The sequence below is a fragment of the Camelina sativa genome, chromosome 2 (assembly GCF_000633955.1).
Source record: "Camelina sativa cultivar DH55 chromosome 2, Cs, whole genome shotgun sequence".
NCBI classification, from domain to species: Eukaryota; Viridiplantae; Streptophyta; class Magnoliopsida; order Brassicales; family Brassicaceae; genus Camelina; species Camelina sativa.
The window spans coordinates 3,352,243-3,365,241 of record NC_025686.1 but is presented as its reverse complement, the minus strand read 5'-3'; the positions used below and the strand labels follow the sequence as shown (position 1 = coordinate 3,365,241).

At 32.4% G+C, this 12,999-nt stretch overlaps 2 protein-coding genes and 1 pseudogene across 2 annotated transcripts; 2 read left to right on the top strand and 1 right to left on the bottom strand.

Annotated features, from left to right (window-relative positions):
• Positions 1 to 1,244, top strand: part of LOC104716625 — a 13,000-nt pseudogene extending 11,756 nt beyond the window's left edge.
• On the top strand, positions 1,815 to 8,009 carry LOC104716629 (sugar transporter ERD6-like 15). The gene is given in 20 exon segments (XM_019233833.1): positions 1,815 to 1,986; positions 2,096 to 2,244; positions 2,350 to 2,376; positions 2,379 to 2,414; positions 2,568 to 2,657; positions 2,777 to 2,836; positions 2,954 to 3,019; positions 3,480 to 3,545; positions 3,619 to 3,694; positions 3,799 to 3,863; positions 5,131 to 5,223; positions 5,310 to 5,399; positions 5,492 to 5,576; positions 5,670 to 5,713; positions 5,819 to 5,881; positions 5,969 to 6,028; positions 7,130 to 7,183; positions 7,407 to 7,466; positions 7,564 to 7,678; positions 7,783 to 8,009. Coding segments are annotated over 19 exon segments (1,431 nt in total). The 5' UTR covers positions 1,815 to 1,986; positions 2,096 to 2,106; the 3' UTR covers positions 7,926 to 8,009.
• LOC104716648 (UPF0051 protein ABCI8, chloroplastic-like) lies at positions 7,953 to 10,083 on the bottom strand. Its single transcript, XM_010434072.2, has 2 exons — positions 8,532 to 10,083; positions 7,953 to 8,400 (listed from the first exon to the last, which is right to left on the bottom strand). The coding sequence occupies exons 1-2, from the start codon at positions 9,969 to 9,971 to the stop codon at positions 8,182 to 8,184; spliced, it is 1,659 nt and encodes a 552-aa protein (XP_010432374.1). The 5' UTR covers positions 9,972 to 10,083; the 3' UTR covers positions 7,953 to 8,181.

The following is a 12,999-nucleotide window of genomic DNA, read 5'->3' as shown; positions in this document are numbered from 1 at the left end:
TCCACATTTATGATTCGAGGTGCCTCGAATGCCGATCTGTGGAACATGTTCCAGCAAACCAACGAGTCGCTCCGGGATTTTATGGAAAGGTTCAAAAGAATAGTTTCAAAGCTCTCGATCGCTGATGACACAGCGATATCAGCTCTCCGCAACGCTCTCGCTCACGGTTCCCGATTTAGGGAAGACATCATAGTCCATGAGCCCCTGTCTCTCGACGACGCGCTGCACCGCGCCAACAAATACATCGAGCTGGCTGAGGAAAGCGCATCGAGAGCGAACCGACCGTTGCCAGAACCGCCGGCCTCTAAGTCAGCCAAAGGAAAAGAGAAGGTACAGGACGAGCATCACGAGCCTCGTCAACACCTCGACAAGGAGTATGCTGACAAGCTGGAGAAGGCAAGGAAAGCCCAAGCGTTTGCTGTTAGCAATCAGGACCTCCAAGCGTCGTCATCAAAACCCTGGAATAACAAATGGGTCAGGGACCCATCGGGTAAAGGTGGAAAGAAGTATTGCGACTACCATAAACGAGCAGGGGCAAGGTGGAAATAAGTTTTGCGACTACCATAAAGCCCAAGCGTTTAGTGTTGTGCAATCTCTTTCCCGCAATTATCTTTTCAATTGTAAATAATCAGAAGACAATTATTTAAACAATGCCAAAACTATGAAATTGTGTTTTTTTCATTATCATATTAGGTGTATTTTGGATCATACGGATTAGGCATGGGACCGATATCATGGCTGATAGCATCAGAGGTAAATTAAACAAAATTATAAAAAAGAAAAAAAATCAAAATATCTAAATTGTTAATTCATTGTAAATTAAGAATTCAGTTTTTAACCATTATCTTTGTTATATTTATCCAGTAGACGTGAAAGGAGCAGCAGACACAGTGTGTAACTTGCTCAGCTCTATAAACTCATGGCTGTTACTTACTCCTTCAATTTCTTGCTTCAATGGAGTTCCACAGGTAACTAAATAGTCTATATATACTATATATATTATACACAAAACAATGTTATAAACTATCTAGAAATTAATGATCTTCTTCATGCATGAACTTGGGAAATAAAATTATTATATTGCAGGAACATTTGTGATATTTGCGGCAGTGATGTGCATTGGATATGTGTTCACTGCCAAGCTTGTTCCAGAGACCAAAGGCAAATCTTTAGAAGAAATACAGTCTCTTTTCACCGATTCTCCTCCTGAAGATTCTACAATTTTCTGAAAAGATAAGTATAAAAGGACCCTTTTCTACAATAGTTAAAACTTTGACTTCTCGGTATTAGCTAGATTGAGACAACAAAGTGGTTCTTGATATGCTTTTTACGATTGGGTCATGTGCGAATTAAGATGTTAAATATTCCCATAACGTAGGGTTTGACTTTGATCGCCCAAGTTATATAAATTAAGTAAAAAAAAATAATCGCCGAAATTATAGTAAGGGAAATAGGAAAATAAGAATAAACAATAATGAATATACACATGCTTCTTTAAATGGGCCTGTGTAGCAAGAAGTGCCCAAGTTATTTAAATATGCACGTGGAATCATTACGAGTATAAGTTTATTCAATAAGCCACAACTCACAAGTAAACAAGCCCATAAAACATACGTTGAAAGTCTCAAGAGTACTCTCAACTCTCTTAAGTCACACACAACAGTCGGTGGATGCTCTCAACTCTCTCAACTCTATCCGAAGAAGCAAAAAGTTGTGTGGTGGATATATATTTGGACCATTTGGTTGATTGTCAAAAAAAAAAAATTGGACCATTTGGTAGTTGGCACGTCGTTGTTGGCTGGTGAAAGTCTTTATTTGTTTTACTGTGCCCAGCCCCCACTTTTGTTACAAAATTTCTTGCTAGTTAGTTCCAACTTACAGCATAAAAGGGGAAAGGGGAAACACGACCTGTGTTTTTTTTGTGTAGTTCCACTACTTCAGGAGACCAACAATCTTCCAAATTCAAAAAAAAAAAAAAAAAAAAAGGTTTTTTACATTTTTCCAAGATTTATATATATATCTCCTTCTTTCTTTGATGAAGTTTAATTATGCTTTCTTGAGATTGTGTTAATTACACTTTGATTTATAATCTCAGATTCTAAAAAGATGGCGGAAGAATCCTTGTTATTACAATCTCCTAGTAAATCCTCTTCACTTCTGTCTGAAATATCAAATGCTTCCACGAGGCCTTTTGTTTTTGCCTTAACTACGGTTTCTTGTAGTGCCTACACCTTTGGTTGCATTGTGAGTTCCTAAACTCATATTTAAAATCTTTTTTAAAAAATCATAATTGTGGTTAATGCATGTTTCAATTTTTAATTGTCATCAACCATATTTTTTTCCCTACAGTACGGATATACGGCTCCTACACAGACAAAAGTATTGTAAAAGACTTGAATCTATCCATAGCTGATGCAAGTGCTCAATTATTAATTTTTATTCTATTTTCTCTTTCGGTTTATTCCGGTTTGATCGGATTGTTTTTTGGTTCAACTAATTTTCAATTATTGTTTTCTTTTTTTATTATTCGTTTTTTTTTAATTATTATTCGTTTTTGTCTCTCTCAGTTTTCATTTTTTGGATCGATATTGATGGTTGGATTAATCCTTGGAGCATTAATCTGTGGGAAATTAACAGATTTGGTTGGTCGTGTCTACGTAAGTTTCTGCCGAAGAATGATTAGTGGTTCTCAATGTTAAAAGTTAATTGTAATACAATTAGTTATGGTTATAAATTATAACATACTCATCTGTTGTGTGATTCTTTCTCGAACCAGACAATATGGATCACTAACATCCTCTTTGTAATCGGCTGGTTTGCTATTGCATTTGCCACGGTTTGTGAAATTATATTTTGGTTTAAATTTTAATAATGAAAGTCGATAAATTGTTTCTACTATAACTTATTGTGACTTATAATTATTTTATTCTTTAATTAATTGTTTGAACAAAAGGGTGTTTGGCTGCTTGATCTCGGAAGGTTGCTGCAAGGGATCTCGATCGGAATTAGCTCATATTTGGTACTCCTTCCGTTTTTTTTTGTTAGTTGTCGTTTAAGGTTGTTTCATACAAATTAAAAAAACCATTAATTTTCTTGTTTTATTTTTTTCTAATATATTTTCTATTTTTTTTATTGATCAAAACATTAAAACAATTGGAGAAAATTGGAATATTTATCAAATATTTGCATTGGAAATCTAAAACGATAAGTATTTTGACACAAAATTTTAACTCTAGAACGACAACTAATAAAAAACAGAGGGAGTATGAATGTGTAAAACTAGAGCTGTTTAATCAGATTATTATTTTGAGCAGATTTTATAACTGTAAGTTTTGGGGTTGAATAGATTAGATAATTTGGTCAATTCAAAAGGTATTATAAACTTCTGAGACTTATTGAAAATAAGATTTAAATATAAATATATTGGTGCTTTTATTTTGTAACAAATTATATGATGTGACAATCGTTATTAATCACAGGGACCGATTTACATCTCTGAAATAGCACCAAGGAACTTGCGAGGAGCTGCTTCTTCCTTGGCTCAGGTAAATTATAAGAGAATTAAAATCTTGAAAACTATAAATGAATTTAATTATACAATTTTTGAATGTTCTACAGTCATTTGCGGGTGTTGGTATATCGGTCTTTTATGCACTTGGAACAGTCGTTGCATGGCGCAATTTAGCCATTTTGGGTATGTAATTAAGACTAATTCTTATCGAAATGCAAAAATCAAACTTTCTGATTTCATTCAAATACATGAACAAGTACTAATGGTTTTTGTGTTCTGTTGGACAGGATGTATACCTTCTCTAATGGTTATGCCTCTTCTTTTCTTCATCCCCGAATCTCCTAGATGGCTAGTAAGCATTTGTTTATTCACTTATTATCTATTTCTGTGTTTTATATTTATGTTATATATGTATGTTAGATTATTATTTTCACTCTTAAGGTAACACATAACATAAGAATACAGTATTTTTTTTTTGTGTTTTTGTGATTTTGTCTAGTATATTTTGGATACTACAAAACCAAATCCGATAGCCTCAGACATTTATAGTGTGTATCATCCCCCTTTTAATAAAACGGAAGTACACGAATTCAAATTGGTAGACCATATAATATTAATATAAATTATAACTAAGATTAATTATTTGATAGGTTATATGGATTAATTATTTGATAGGTTATATAATAAAATAACAAAGAATAAAATAAAATCTCAAAAAAAAGAAAAATAATTTTTTTAAAAAAATCTCAAATAAATTTAACTAACCATATATAGACAAAAAGATATATCAGAAATTAATCACTCTTCCGTAGATTACAAGTGATTTCTGATTATACTAAAAGAGAAAATCTTACCTAACTTTATCAGAAAATTTTGACTGAATAACGAGTCAAAATTTGAATATTTAAATTCCTTTCATATATTTTTTGTTGAATTGTATAGTTTTAAATAATGTGATGAAATTAAAATATAAGATGTTTTAAATTAAAAATTACTAAATAAACAAAATGAATCAATTTCAACTCATGCTCTAGCACGGGTCATATTCTGGTATACAATAGTGTGTATTTACCATATGTAAAACATAACATTTTCATCTCTCTGTAAAAACTTACAAAAATTCTTTGACATTTAATTTACAGTTTGTTTTCAAAGTGTAATTAAACATGATACTTTTATCACTAAATTAACGTAAATATCTTCCTTTAACCAGTTAAACATGATATTTATGCCAAAGGGTTAGTGTTTTTTTTTTATCTTTGGTGAGTCAAAGGAAAACATTTTGGCTGCAAATGGTTGCTTAAAATTGAAAATATGAGTTGAACAAAATTGAGTTGGAAAATATTCAACCCATTCATCTCCAAAATAGTGGTTGAACAAGTTGAACATTTTTGCTGTAGGATTAATTTATTTTTTCAACTTTTTAGATTGAATGGGTTGAATAGATTTTTCCAACTTCTTCAACCTCTTCCAATCAAATGGTGAAACTTGGTTGAATAATTTTTTTCAACTCCTTCAACCTTTTCAATTGTGCAACCATTTGCACCCTATATCTTTGCATGAATACTTGCTCTGCAAAACCTTAAAGCTTAAATCAAATAAACTAATTCGTTTTGTAGGCTAAAGTTGGGAGGGAAACGGAGGTTAAGGCGGTTTTGTTAAGCCTTAGAGGAGCAACATCTGATGTATCAGATGAAGCAGCAGAGATATTAGTAAGGATATAATCCATATGATCTACATAAGTATATCCTTTTTTTTTTTAATAACATAAATCTCCCAACAATTTGATGATTATTAGGACAATACAGAACATGTTAAACAACAACAAGACATCGATGAGCACGGTTTCTTCAAACTCTTTCAGCGAAAATATGTGTTCTCACTTACCGTAAGTAAATCTCTTCAAAAAAAAAGACATCAAAAGCGTTTTTCTTTTTACATTTTCTTGATTTATTTGTTTCAATTTGGTTTATAATACAGATTGGAGTTGTTCTTATAGCTTTGCCTCAGCTTGGAGGTCTTAGCAGTTATTCTTTTTACACTGGTTCCATTTTCACCTCTACAGGTAATCATCCTTCTTCTTCAATGGATCTTGTTTTTATTTACCATAAAGATGATTACTTTCATCGAATGGTCCTTAAATTATCCGATGATCTAGGTGTATCGAGTCACTTTGGATTCATATCTACTTCAGTTGTTCAGGTTATACTAAAAGACCATAGTTTACATATAATTCCATAGTTTTGTTCGATATAATATTCGATACATTTTTAGTTTTACCAATAAATTTAAAGCACATTCTTGTAGTTGTTTGGAGGCATTTTAGGTACCGTGCTTGTTGATGTATCTGGAAGACGTACGCTCCTATTGGTAAAACAAAATCTAACCACTCGTGCCTAGATTAATCTATTGGTTTTTGAAGAAAGTTTTAGGATATATTTTTGGGAGTGATTGTAGGTTTCTCAAGCTGGAATGTTCTTGGGTTGTCTTGCCACAGCCATTTCGCTCTTCTTGAAGGCATGCATGCTTACTTATNATATCTTTGCATGAATACTTGCTCTGCAAAACCTTAAAGCTTAAATCAAATAAACTAATTCGTTTTGTAGGCTAAAGTTGGGAGGGAAACGGAGGTTAAGGCGGTTTTGTTAAGCCTTAGAGGAGCAACATCTGATGTATCAGATGAAGCAGCAGAGATATTAGTAAGGATATAATCCATATGATCTACATAAGTATATCCTTTTTTTTTTTAATAACATAAATCTCCCAACAATTTGATGATTATTAGGACAATACAGAACATGTTAAACAACAACAAGACATCGATGAGCACGGTTTCTTCAAACTCTTTCAGCGAAAATATGTGTTCTCACTTACCGTAAGTAAATCTCTTCAAAAAAAAAGACATCAAAAGCGTTTTTCTTTTTACATTTTCTTGATTTATTTGTTTCAATTTGGTTTATAATACAGATTGGAGTTGTTCTTATAGCTTTGCCTCAGCTTGGAGGTCTTAGCAGTTATTCTTTTTACACTGGTTCCATTTTCACCTCTACAGGTAATCATCCTTCTTCTTCAATGGATCTTGTTTTTATTTACCATAAAGATGATTACTTTCATCGAATGGTCCTTAAATTATCCGATGATCTAGGTGTATCGAGTCACTTTGGATTCATATCTACTTCAGTTGTTCAGGTTATACTAAAAGACCATAGTTTACATATAATTCCATAGTTTTGTTCGATATAATATTCGATACATTTTTAGTTTTACCAATAAATTTAAAGCACATTCTTGTAGTTGTTTGGAGGCATTTTAGGTACCGTGCTTGTTGATGTATCTGGAAGACGTACGCTCCTATTGGTAAAACAAAATCTCAAACTCGTGCAAGAAATGGATAGATTAATTTGTTCGGTTTTTAAAGAAAGTTTAGGATTTTTTTTTATTGGGACTGAGTGTAGGTTTCTCAAGCTGGAATGTTCTTGGGTTGTCTTGCCACAGCCATTTCGCTCTTCTTGAAGGCATGCATGCTTACTTATTGTTGCATCTTCTCTACTAAACTGGAAGTTGGTTTTAGTTTCTATCAGACCGGACCGTAAATTTTCTGGTTATTTCGTTCTGCAGGAGAACAATTGCTGGGAAACAGGAACACCTGTCTTGGCTCTGATTAGTGTTACGGTAATTAATATAATTGAGAATAAATCTAAAATTTTATAGTATCATCTAAAAGAACTAGGTCAATTTCTTTTTTTAGGTTTTCGAGTATAGATTGCAGTTTCTAGGACTTATGGTTTAAGTTTTTGACTTTTTTAAAGATTTAGAATTTAAAGAGCTCGAGCAACTTAAATCGAATGAATTTTCATAATCTTCAGAACCGTATTTTGCGTGTTTATTAAATTAGGTGTATTTTGGATCATACGGATCAGGTATGGCAACAATACCATGGATCATAGCATCAGAGGTATAATAATCAAAATTTCTAAAATAGATACAAAAACATCAGACATCTATAAAACGTTAAATCCATTACATAAGTAATTTTTTTTTTCCTCGACTAGATTTATCCAGTAGACGTGAAGGGAGCAGCAGGAACATTGTGTAACTTGGTCAGCTCTATAAGCTCATTGCTCGTTGCCTTTTCCTTCGGTTTCTTGCTTCAGTGGAGCTCCACAGGTATAGTATTTAATTTGTTTTTAAGTGTAATTAATTAAAGAATATAAGTTCTGAATCTTGAAAGTAAAGTTGTTGTCACCTAACTAAAACGTTTTTTATTGCAGGAACATTTATGATGTTTGCCACAGTGATTGGCCTTGGATTTGTGTTCACTGCCAAGCTTGTTCCAGAGACCAAAGGCAAATCTCTAGAAGAGATTCAGTCTCTTTTTACTGATCCTCCTCCTGACGATTCTACAATTTTCTAAAATTCCCCACAAAACTGAAGAAAGATGTAAACAAAAGAGTTTTATTACAAATATCATTTCTGTAAACATTATTGTTTTCATGTTTTTAGCAAGAGTTATACTATTAACAACACCTTTCACAAGATTCACATAAAACTACCAAAACATTACATAATACAAAGTTTTACAGATACTGAAACTAGAAGTGTCCTTATTGAGAAGCACAAAGACTCTGTTTTTTTTTTCCTTAACTGTTCTGTAAATGTGAGGTTTGTTTTTAACCCACTGATCCTTCAAGCTTGATGCTCATAAGCTGGTTAACTTCAGCTCCAAATTCATCAGGTAGCTTGTTGAAAACATCTCTGCAGAATCCAGAGATCATCGCTGCTAATGCTCTCTCGTGATCGATTCCTCTCTGCTGGAAATAGAATAGCTGATCTTCTCCAATCTTTGAGGTACTTGCTTCGTGTTCTACTTTCGCCGATGGATTCTTTACCTGTTATTGTTTCAGACACCCACAACAATTACAAAAGAAGTTCACAACCAAAATTTATACGCAATCAATCAAGAACTGGCAGACAAAAGTTAACAGCTTTTATCATAGCTTATAATCATAGACATATTTACCTGGATGTAAGGATAGGTATTAGCAGCTGCTTTGTCACCGATAAGCATTGAGTCACAAGTCGAAGTATTTTTAGCATTCTCAGCTCTGGACTGAACCTGAACAAGACCACGGTAACAGTTTCTCGAGTGCCCAGCCGATATCCCCTTTGAAATGATTCTACTTTTTGTGTTTTTCCCTTTGTGAATCATCTTGGTCCCTGTATCAGCTTGCTGATAGTTATTAGTCAACGCAACAGAGTAAAACTCGCCAACCGAATCATCCCCTTCTAAAACCACACTCGGATACTTCCAAGTAATCGCCGACCCTGTCTCAACCTGAGTCCACGAGATCTTAGAACGATCCCCAGCGCAAAGACCACGCTTAGTGACAAAATTGTAAATCCCACCTTTACCTTCTTGATCCCCAGCATACCAATTCTGGACAGTAGAGTACTTAATCTCAGCTCCTTTCCCACAGTAAAGCTCAACGACAGCAGCATGAAGCTGATTCTTATCATAAGAAGGAGCAGTACATCCTTCCAAATACTCAACAAAACTCCCCTCCTCAGCAACAATCAAAGTCCTCTCAAACTGACCAGTCTCCATCGCATTAATCCGGAAATAAGTCGAAATAGGCATCGGACATCTAGTGTTCTTGGGAATATAACAGAAAGAGCCATCACTAAAAACCGCAGCATTCAAAGCAGCGTAGTAATTATCATCACTAGGCACAACTCTTCCCAAATACTTCTTAATCAAATCAGGATACTCCCTAATAGCTTCAGAGATAGAACAGAAGATGACACCAGACTTCTCAAGAGTCTTCCTATGAGTAGTAGCTATTGAAACACTATCGAGAACAGCATCAACAGCAACGTTAGCTAAACGTTTCTGCTCAGTCAAAGGAACACCTAACTTATCGAAATACTCAAGAAGCTGAGGGTCAGCTTCATCTAAACTATTCAAAGTTGGTTTCTTTTTAGGAGCAGAGTAATAACACATGTCTTGGAAGTTAATCGAAGGATACCTATTGTCTGACCATTTAGGCTCTTCCAGTTTCAGAAACTTCTCGTAAGCTTTGAACCTAAACTCGAGCATCCACTCAGGTTCCTCTTTCAGTTTCGAAATCGATCGAATCGTTTCTTCGGATAAGCCTTTAGGGATCGTGAAGGAGTCGATGTCTTCGACGAATCCGTATTTCTTGTCGTAATCGAGATTTTGAAAATACTGTTGAAGCTTATCGGCTGAGGTTGATGATGTATCGGTGGCTTCGATGGTGGGACGAGAGTCGATTCCGACATCGGCTCTGATTTTGAAGAGTGGTCTTGTTGGAATTAGGGATTTGGGAGATGGGAATTTGAAAGATTCGGGTTTTGGGTGGAACCCTTTTGGTGATTTTGAGGAATCGGAAGTGGGTTGTGGTGAGAAGCCGGAGATACCGTTTGCGAGAAGAGACGCCATTGATATGATGTTGTTGTGGCTCTAAAGAGAAGTTAGAAGAAGATTGTTTTTTTTTTTTTGAGAGAGAGAGAGAGAGAGAGAGAGAGTCGTGTGTTGAGAAAGCAAAGGATAGGAATAAAAATGAGAGATGAAATGTGAATTATTTATTGGATTTGTTTGTTTTTCTTAAATTGAAAAAAATGATTAATATTCATGGCCGTAGATTGATGATCGTCTCGTGTCCACCACGGGACTTGTTTTTTTCTTGGATTTTCATTTTCACTATTTAGCTCAATTATTATTAACCACATATGTTTTCCACTAACTATTTTTTTAAAAATGAAAGATAAAATAAAACAGTTGATCTCTTTTTTTTTTTTTTTGGCCACTTTATAAAACACCGGTAGATAAATAAAATAGATGTCACACAAATATACTACTATCCGGTTACAATAACAAAAAACATAACAAACCGAGACTTAAATATAAGCATAAGACCCCAACTCTTGCCGACGAGACTTGTACAATAAGTTATATAATTGAACGTAACTCTTGCCGGCTTGCTGTTTCAAACCATTCACAGTTTCACAAACCATTCACAGCTTCCAACTGCTACGTTCAAGAAATTAGTTTGTCTCCATGGCTTACACCGATCTTGACAGATGCACTCATCAGAGGGAGTAAATGCGTGTTGCACTCTATTTCCCTTAACCATGGTTTTTCCCATTTAATTTTTCTGGTAAGAATTTTAACGAGGCAGCATCTTACACGCATTTACATTTATTCAGAGCCCATTAGAAGTCCATCAAATTATAACATAATGTTTGTTCATCAAGTTGTATCCCCTATATATACTATATTATGTTTATGGAATAAGACAAGTTTTCCCCTCAAATCTATTACTTTAACAAGTGCTAATTAAAAGCCACATACTAGATACTATTTGGTACACTAGTAGTGGTTTTGCTTGGAGTAACTAATTTAAATACCGTATGTAATATGTGCTTTAACGAATACATACTTAGATAGTGTCGACTTTTGAAGAATTTCTACTACATAAACTAGGTATGAAGCCCCCGCGATATCGTGGGGAACTCATTTTAGTAAAATATTTATTACAAAAGTTATTTAATTAAATTTATTTATTAAACTATTGGTATTCCTAAACTATTTAATAAAATTTCAAAAACATACAAATTTTTGAAACATTCTTTATATCTTTATTGAAAAATATTCTTTAAAAAATAATCTTACCTTCACATATGATTAAATAAATAATTATCAATGCTACACACATCAAATTAAATAAATTTTTACGATTAACTGCCATGAGATAATATTGCAGTCGTGTTATTTTGTTCGCTTTTATTCGTCTTATCTTTTCGTTCGCGTCTTTTTAATGTAACCTTTTATCTATGTCTTTTCGTCATAATTTTTCGTAAAATATTTTTAAATTTCTGAAAAATGATAAATGCAATCTACAATCATGTCTTCTCTTCTTAACCTTACAATCATATTTTGTATATTTTATGAACCGTTACAACTTATTCTCTTGTTGTCAAATATGATATGTAAATGATTATATTTTTAATTTTTTTTGTTTTGTTTTAAATGATAAAATTATGAATACATTGTATAAGATACTATAAATTTCTTTAATAATCATATAACAAATTACAAATATTAAAAATATTAATTGAGGACCATTCTTAAATTTACATAATAATTTGTTTAAATTCATCTCTATTAATTATTTTGATCCTTTTTAGCATAACTCAAACATATTTCTATTTCCAAAATCAATGTTTACTTCATAAAAAATGAATATAAATATTACTATTGATGCAATCAGTAAGAAAAATTACCAATCCTCTCAAATTTGAATATAACTAAACAGAAAGTTATCACATATTTTATTTATTTAAATCAAAACTCAGTTATATATTCATATAAAAAAGAATACATCTATTTCATAAAGGCAGTATTGTAAATATATATGTAATACAAACAACTATCGTTTTATAGATGAAACATATTTTTATATAAAACAACCTATAGTCATTAAATATTTTGCTAATTATAATAGATTATATATACATGGTTAATCCAATATTGAATATATTTATTACTAATTTTTCTCTGCGTAAGATGTTGGTTAATTATTCCGAGTCACACATAAATATATAATATAATAAATATTAGAGGGGAATAATAATAGTTAGAACTTATAACAATAATATTTAGGTGTATGATGTAGCATCACAATGTGCGCGTCTAAGGAAGATGGTCGGCCAAGGACGGCCTGGTTCATTGCTCTCACACGTTCCTCTTTTTTTTTTGGCAGTTAAAATCCAAAACCTTTTCAAGCTTTTATAATATATCATATTCAGTATCTCTTGTTGTTAAGATTTCAATTTGAGTGTATTATGACTAGAACTAAATATACAAATTCTCTTAATCTATATGAAGTTGTAGATAAGTCTTTGTCGTCAAGATAGTTTATTGGACAATCATCTCAACCGTCAATCTTTTTGTTCATCACCAGTTCTCCATCTTCCAATAAACTAAATATTCCCAACTGTAGAAAATATAATAGAACAAACTGTGATATTTTATTTTTATTTTTACCTTGATATTTCATAATCAGATATTTTTTAAAAAAATAGAAAAATATAAATCCATATTGTTTTCTATAATACAATTAGTTTTCTAATCAAAAAATATGGAGTAGACAAATATATATATATATATATATATATATATATATATATATATATATACTTGTGACAAAAAAATAAACAAATATATACGAGCCAATATGCTCTCATTTTCTAAAAAACCAACTTGAACCACATTTTTTAACAGCTAAAAGCAAAAAAATTTGGTTTGGATTCATACCAATAGAATGATAACCCTCGATGAATAGATGGTTGTATACCTAGAGACTGAATATAATTAAATATTACAACGATTAACAAAATATATCAAAATGCAATAAATTTCTCACAGTGATGAGACATCATTTCTAACAAATTCTCTTTTAACTAAT

What these genes read in the sequence shown, in the direction of transcription:
- LOC104716648 (XM_010434072.2), bottom strand. Translation starts at nt 9,971, where the DNA reads ATGGCGTCTCTTCTCGCAAACGGTATCTCCGGCTTCTCACCACAACCC. An exon ending in ATACCTATCCTTACATCCAG is followed by an intron (nt 8,401 to 8,531) that starts GTAAATATGTCT and finishes AAACAATAACAG; the next exon opens with GTAAAGAATCCATCGGCGAA.